Source organism: Microtus oregoni, unplaced genomic scaffold (genome assembly GCF_018167655.1).
Source record: "Microtus oregoni isolate MIOR12 unplaced genomic scaffold, Mior012 000090F_ref0000504, whole genome shotgun sequence".
Lineage (NCBI taxonomy): Eukaryota > Metazoa > Chordata > Mammalia > Rodentia > Cricetidae > Microtus > Microtus oregoni.
In genome coordinates this window covers 282,430-290,763 of record NW_024544599.1, presented here as the reverse complement: position 1 = coordinate 290,763, position 8,334 = coordinate 282,430, and the positions used below count along the sequence as shown (strand labels likewise).

General features: G+C 39.3%; 1 protein-coding gene across 1 annotated transcript in view; it reads right to left on the bottom strand.

Annotated features, from left to right (window-relative positions):
* Positions 1–1,483: 1,483 nt before the first annotated feature.
* The window catches only part of Slit2 (slit guidance ligand 2), a gene marked incomplete at its 5' end in the record, with an annotated part of 140,424 nt that continues 133,573 nt past the window's right edge, over positions 1,484–8,334 (bottom strand). Inside the window, 3 exons of the mRNA XM_041643762.1 lie at positions 1,484–3,218; positions 4,286–4,497; positions 4,716–5,004. Coding sequence (XP_041499696.1) covers positions 2,977–3,218; positions 4,286–4,497; positions 4,716–5,004 — 743 coding nt within the window. The remainder of the gene's footprint in view (positions 3,219–4,285; positions 4,498–4,715; positions 5,005–8,334) is intronic.

The following is an 8,334-nucleotide window of genomic DNA, read 5'->3' as shown; positions in this document are numbered from 1 at the left end:
TTAGAAGCAATTTCAGTCTATGGTCAGAAAAAATTTCCAAGAATGAGGTGGTTATTATTCTTGATCACATTTTTAAATTGGTTGCATTCCAAGCCCTTGATGGTGTTTCACTTATGCTAGGAATATTTAAGAACTTTATGTATTAAATTACAAATGAGCATTATTGTATCTGACCATTTTAACTTTGTATTTTTAAAAAATGAATTCTATCACAGAAGTTGGAGGATAGCATTTTTTATTAAAAAAGAGTGTTGTGGTTATCGGCTTATAAATCAGGAGCACTTTTTAATATGAATAATTTTCCTTGATTTGTGTGATTTGCAAATAATTTTCCGGCTGCGGGATTTTCTCCCTTCCATGCTCATGATTGGAAGGCAATTCAAATATGACCCCTGTGAAGCTAACACTGCTCAACTCACACAGAAATAGAACTTTATTTTGTGACCTTATAATCAGGAAGGATAAAAAATATCATGTGAAAACCATTATGTCTCTTTTTTCTTTTAAAAAGGAGCAAAATGTCAAAACTCTAGTTAATATTTTTAAACATATATGATCAATAGTCCTGAAAGTAAGGCTTCAAGACTTAGCAGTCCTCAAGTAGAGGCAATCTGTGACTGAACGGTGTCTATATCATCAGCAAATACCTTAGTATGAACTGCCCAGCATTGGGTCCTGCTTCTTTGTTTTCCAGCCTTATATACTGTTATAAACTAGGGAACACAAGGATTCAAATCACTTGTATAGATGAGGGAGATTTTACATATAAAACACTTAGCATAGGTTCTGCTTTACAATAAAGCAATCTGCAAACACTAGTCATTAGGATGCTGTTTATCTGGTGTATCAAGTAGAAATCTTGTTATATTTGTAGATGACTCCCTGCTTAAAGAATGATTCAATACATCTGAAAAAGGAAACAACTCATAGGAACCCATGAATATTTTATAATGGTTATTTAATATTTATATAATACAACTAATGTAATTTTAAATATGTGCAGAAATACTATTGGATGGTCACACCCGGAATAGTGTATGTGTGTGTGTGCGCGCACGCACACATGAGTGTTTTAAAAAGAGACAAATCCCTTATATACAGTAGAGGTCAAATATTAATATTCTGCCCAGACAATGACATTTCCTTGATCTGAAATGTTGTTAGTTCTGGATAGCTGGCTCTAGTAAAGGCAGTGAGACCCAAAGAAGACCCACTGTATGAGCTCTGTTTCATCTCATAATTTCTTTTGGTAGGGGGATTTAATTGAATATTCATTTTCCCTAGCAAAGAGTATGTTATTTTATTTATCTCTTTTATGCAGCCTCCCGATGTGACAATATGTTTATTCCAAAGCAATTTTTTTTGTTAACATAAATGTATAAGTTGCCTTTCTGGTTCATTTCATGCCACTGTATCAAGTTCATAATGAAACACCTGCAAAGTGAGGTAGTTTCTAAGAAAACGGCCAAGCTGTTAATGAAGTAGATATCTTTTAATTTACAAACATCAGTAGTGCAACCGATATTAGTCTAAAGAAGGACAAAGCATAATTCTCATTGTTAAAAAGGGATTTTCTTTTAAAGAAACATCTGCATCTTCAAAATGCACCCTGGAATTTTTCATGAAAGAAGAGCACAGTCTACTATAAATCATTATCAACTCTACATTGTAATTTAGAAGCAAACTTGTTAACATGGGAGCAGTAAGGTAATCAAGGAGCTTTATTATTTGGAGAAAAATTACAGTTTTTGACATAACAGTTTTTCCTCTTCCCCCTCCCCCAAAGCATGGCAGGGAAATATCTATTAATTAATTTGTAAAACGTCTACTTCCTATTGTCTGTTGCTACAGATAATTTCCTTCTCCCTGTGAGGACATGTGGCAGATGGGTGCACTTGCTGTCTCTACTCACAGCCTTTGCAAACCCTCTCTGTAAGTGTCCAGAAAGAGACCACAGGTCAGTGACATCAGTGGTTAGATGTCAAGGTCAGCCAAAAGAACAACATATACCTATCCCAAGATAACAAAATAACATCCTATGTTAGTTCTATTGCCAAAAAAATCCTGATTTTTTTTAAGTTTGAAAATGTACAAAAATATCAGGATAATTATAAATTAATATATATTAAAGCATCGAGAAACAGTCCAAAGTGATGACCTAAATCATTAAGTACAATGTACTTTAATACAATAAATATTCCTCGTTGAAAACGAATACTGTATAGGGCTATTTAGAACTCATAGAAACAAAAATTCATATTATTACTAATTTTTTATTTATCAATAATCTATTGGTTCTTTATCATCTGCTTTATCATTTATATTACAAAAATTTAATACTGGAAAGTGGTAGATAAACACCTTCATGTGCTGTTTCTGCTGATATGCTATCATTGCCAAAGACAATAAAATACATCTCAACACTCCACACCCATTTCTTTCCTGAATGAAACCCAGATGTCAGGACACTCTCTATCTTGCACAAAATATTTCTCTCCCTTGGCTCTATCTACAGATTCTGGATTTCCATTCCCCTGCCTCAGAGTCTCATTGAGATGCTTGTGCTTGAAGTGTTCTTATGAACTGCACTAATGGGAAGGGGGAGCATGGGGTTTCTGCTCTGGGCAATCACCTGTGAGTGTACAGTCCCGTTTTAGGCCCTTGTATATGTGCTTCTGCTAGTATTAGCATGTTCCAGAGATGGCTCCATGTTGCAGTGGTCCCCATCACTGCACTAATGCCTCCAAGTGTGTCTTTTCTTCATACTTCTCCAGTGTAGGGGAAGCTTTAGTACGAGAGCGTGTCTTTTATTATTTTTTTTCCAAATGCAGACAAGTCTTTATTATCATAATAAAAATAAGTCTGTTCTGTATTTTACAATATATTTCAAATATTTCCATTATGAAGCATGAATTAGTCCAACATGGTCAAGAAGTGTACAACCTTTGCCCAAGATGGAGGCTGCCAGAAAGGCAATTAGGAGGCACACCGCGTGCAGCCGCACTTCACCACCTTCTCAACCTCGTCCACAAACGAGGATCCATCTGTGCATTCAAAGGAGTATTTCCGCCTCTTGCTCCTCAGAGGTCCACAGCACTGCCCACCAGTACACCCGCCTTTACATTCCAATCGAGATACTTTCTTTGTTGTCTGACAGGCAGCATAACCCTGCTGCTTCTGGTAATAATCTCTTATCCGTTCCCCTCGACAAGAAATTTCTAGAAAACAAGGAGATAAGAGCACTTTTAAAGACAGACACTGTAGGTTTGATAGAGTGACTGAAAGAAAGTCAAGATCTCCATTTTGTCACTGGCCTTCCTTCCACTTAGTGGCTGCCATTTTTAGTGTGATGCTTGAGGTCCATTTTATGGACTGATGGCATGATCTAGTCTAACTTGAAAATGTATCTTTTAGGCCTCTATTTCCAGCAAAGTGTATGCTATATATGTAGACAATAAATACAACATGTTTGTTCTGACAAGAAAATTGGATTCCTAAATCCTTTCCTTTATTGCAAAAAAAAAAAAAAAAAAAAAGGAGAAAAAAACACACATCTTCTGTTTCTACAGGACTAACAGCTGGTTTTGTTTACCACGGGGAGCAGTTTCATAGAGAATGCAATTTAATTTATTAGGCCCAGAATTTAATATTATCCAATATGTTACTTAATACAAGTAACATTCCACTAACTTCATAAATTACGCTAGTATGAAGTAGTTCAAAAAAGAGCCATCTGCTAAAGGCTCCCGCAGGCACGTTCATCGTATTGTCTGATGCACCGAAATCGGTGCCAGCTGGAGGCCAGGCAAGTTCGGATCTCGGGAACAAAGCAGGGAGAGGTGGCCTGAAAACTCAGCCGGCTTCCATCCCTCTCACCTGCATAATTTACTGTGATAAATCAGTCAAATCTAAGGTCAAAGTTGACTCTGTACTGAAACCAGTGTAGAGTCACCACCTCCGTGGTCTCTGTGCCTGAGGCTGCATTAGTAATACGTGTGGGTAAGGGGGTCGGGTGGTGGCTGAAGGTGAGTTGGGCAGCTGTGCTCTGAAGAAGGGAAAAGGAGACTTTCCCCAGCAAGTCAAATGGCGGTAAGATGTCTGATGGCCATGGAAGAACGTTATGGTGGGAGTTTAACGCTTTTCACAGTCAGTAACTGCATCATACCAGGTGAGAACCAATCAACAACAGTAGCCACAAGCCACGCCCAGCCCAAGTGTTTCCTTGCGGCACTCTGTCCCTTTCACCAGGGATGAGGTTGACGTCACTTGTCACTGCGTAGCTTACCTCTGTCACAGCTGTCCCCGGTGTATCCACTGTTGCACTCACAGTAGGGCTGCCCGAGGCCAGAGAGCCTGCACTTTCCGTGGCTACACTTGATCATCTGGCAGGGGTTAAACAGGTCTTCTTCTTCGTCACAAAGGACACCGCCATGGCCCTCCAGGCACTTACAGCTGTAGGAGAAGGCATTGATGGGCAAGCAGGTGCCATGTACGCATCTACAGTGAAGGAGAAACAGAGCAATGAAAATCAGGTGGATACACGCGTTCAGAAGGTATGGTGGTTAGGAAAAACGTGTCTGAATACAGAGCACAGAATTCTGATGTGTTGATGTTTCTAAGCCCCTGCCCATGCCCTACCAACCTCCTGCTTTCTTCTCTTAGATTGGCTTTGAGAATTTAACATATGCACTGAGTACCAAGCCTCTGGAACTTACTTGTTTCCCAGGCAGGGATCATTGGTTCGCTGGTCACAGAGAGGCCCCATCCACCCTTCCTCACATTCACAGGTGAAGCCTGATTGGCTGCTGGGCTGGCACGTGCCGTGGGCACACACTTTCTTGTGGCATGGCTCACAGCCAGGCAGAATTCCGGTTTGCATGGGCACTTTCCGGAAGTCCTGCAGCTCACTGTTGATGTACAGGTGCCGAATACAGCCATGGAAGCTGGTGCCGTTCTGCCCCGGGGCCTGGCGCAGTGCTGCCACGTTGTTCTTCCCAGGCATGCCTAGGAAGAAAGAGCATGCCACTTAAGACTCTTTACAGGCTCGTTGGTCATTCGCTACGGAGAAACAGTGAAGTTCACCAGTCCACTTCTATTAAATTGGACTATGTGTGCTCCCATGAGGAGGTAGAGAAAAGCTGGACATCTTGTTTTGCATTTTGGTAATCTGAAGGAAGTTATTCTAACTTTTAACTAAAATAAACCTATTTTATAGTGATAAGTTTTTAACTGGTACATTTGTTTCAAACAAATTAGTAATATAAATGATTATATATATACAAATTATATATATACAAATTATATATATACAAATTATATATATACAAATTATATATATATATAAATCTTCAAGAAAGTCTACTTAAGGAAAAACTAGAGGTAGACGTTGTTTTTCCATTCACTATGAGTCTGTACCAGACACCATGCACACTGAGAAGTCACAGTTTATAATTCTCTGATTAATTCTTTTTCAAATTATAAAATCAAAAGATAGAGCTTAGAGAGCTTGAGCCACCGGTTCCATGCCAACCACGTCAGCATTTTGCTGATTGCCTAATCTTCTTAATCCTGGAGCCCAGGTTCAGTCTTCCAAGACTCTGGGAGTGAGAGCAGGGGCTCAGAGGAACCCACCTCAAACTTGTCAAATTCTAACTTAGCAACAAACTCAGCACCCCAGGGACAGTGTCCCTGCTATCTTGAGCATGTCTCTGCCTGAACAGTTCACTGTTGCTTCTCATCAGCCTAACACCTCACTCATACCATGAAGCTTTTATGTCAATTAATAATATTAATAGAGAATACATTCCATCACAAACAGCATTTTTAATCTTGAAGCATACACCCCAGAAGTGACAGTCATCTGGTAACTGCTATTTTGGCAAAGGGGAAGAATCTTTCCATGGCCGGATCGAGACCCTGAAATAGTTCCTCGACAGTGCTTTCCACAGAAGAGCTTCTAGGACAATAGATGAGGTGAGGGGAGGAATTTGGAAGCCACTGCGCTAATGACTTTCTTGTTAATGGTTATGATTCAACTGTGCTTGGAGTTTGATCTGAGCTACTGACTGGGATTATAAACTGGGTTCCACTCTCCAGGGGACTATTACATTCTGGGGTTCTCGTTCTGTGCCATCATTAACTTTCCTAGACAAAAGGTCTCCTTTGAGCCTTAACAGGCACCAAAATCAGTCTTCTTGGTATACAAAGCCACTAGCCTAGAGGTCGAGTCACTATCCTGGTTGAGTTAATATTCATTAACAAGTTAACATGATTTATAATCACTGTGTATCTGAGTTTCTTTTCTTGATACTGTTGTAAAATTCCCCCAACAAAAGCAACCCAAGAAAGAAAGACTTATTTTAACTTTCAGTTCAAGAGTACAGTCTATCACAGCAACAAAGTCTATACATCACATGTAGAATCAGGAAGCAGAGATGGAGGCAAGCCAGAACTCAGCTCACTTTATACATGTTAAGAGTCCTGAATCCCCACCCAGGGAATGGTGACGCTCTTACTAAGATGGGTCGTTACACTTCAATTTTCTTAATCCTCAGATCTATGCTCAAAGGCTAAATGATCCTTCACTGGGAAATACAACTCAGGGTATATGCAGAAAGGTTTAACACAACAAAAAGACAGATGGTGAATGTGGCTGTTAAAGAACTAGGGGCTTAGATCTAAGGCTCAATACAAAGAAGAAACACCACTGAATGTTCGCATTCACCTCACTGCTACCTGACTGCTTCAATATGACTAGCTGCTTCATACTTCATGACTTCCCTACTGAGATGCACTGTACTCTCAGACTCTAAAACAGAATAAACCCTCTCTTCTTCAAATTTACTTATTTCCTGACACTACAAGGAGAAAAATTACTTAGGGAGTATACCCTAACTAGTTATTTTCCTGTTCTGGGACTCAGTTGCCTCACCTACCACAAGAAGCTAGCCAAGAGCGGTCATTTGTTAGCTTCCCACAAGTGTTTGTTCAAAGAGCATCTTTCTGTCCCTCCCTATCCTTAGATGCTGATCTTAGGTGGAAGAGGACAAGTGCAAAATTCTAAATGCCAATATGCAACACAGGTGATTCTGATGCGGGGACACATGGCCACACTAGACCAGGTCCTGGGTTCTTTGTCTTTAATTTAAAGATCTATGTCTGGCCATGGACAGTGTACTACCACACCAAGCTGGAGGCAGGCAGTTCACCATTTCCAGAAGAGTACCACTGACAGGAAATTCTTCCCTGTGGGGAAAGTCTTTCTAAATTGTGTTTACCCATCACAAACATGACCCTTGTTTTGGGTCATTTCTTAAAACAGTTAAAAATGAACCTTTTCCAAGGCTATTTTTAATGCCCATTTTGATGGAGATACAACATTTGTTTGTGCACGTATCCAGACTAAATTGAGATTGGCAAAGTTCCTCAGCAGGGAGAAGCAATGAATGAACTTGTTTCATTTAGTCCCAAAACTTACAACCACAGATGGTGTAGTTTTGATGGTTAAAAAAAAATCTATAAAACAACACAGCTACACACTATATACAGACTCAGCTTTCAATAGCATATAAAATCAAGACCTTTTTTCAATTATTTTTGGACCTGAGGATTGGATCCATACACCTTCCACTAACATAGTAACCACATGTTCTACCTTGAATTACCCCTGTAACCAAGAACTATTCTGGGCAGAACTTTCAAATGCAGAGGTAGAGCATGGGTTTTTAGCAGATAAACAGAAGCAGATCTTTATTTATTGAAGCTGTAATTTACAACACAGCTGAGGATGGCCAGGAACCATAAATACCATTGCTTCAGTCAAACCTGGTAATCCAAGATTTTGCTTCTTAAGACATTTTTGCATTTTGTGGACTTATAGTTGGAAATAAATCAATCCATCAATCAATCACTAAATAACTTACTAAATGGATTTTTTTTAAAGCGCCTTTGCAGTCTCTTTGTTTTAAAATGACTCTAAGGGGAAGAGTATCATTATTGAAAACTTTTGTGCAAAGGTAACACTATTTTGGTAATATATGTCTAGACACCTATATCTTTGTCTTACCCACTCTCCTGACAGTTATAATAAGTGTTCTAGTTCAATTATCAGATGGAAAAACATTAACATTCTTCTGGTTTATGTTACATAAAGATAGTATCACAGATAGTCAGTAATGCAGGAGCATGCTTAGCTGCATTACCAGTTTGCATTTTTCCCAGAGAAATGTAAAGACTTCTGGAAAGGACCAATGTTTAGGATATATGAGGGTACTATCGTCAGGCACAGCTCTGGCTTTAACTAGACTTAACCTTGTTTTCATTTTGTTGACTCAG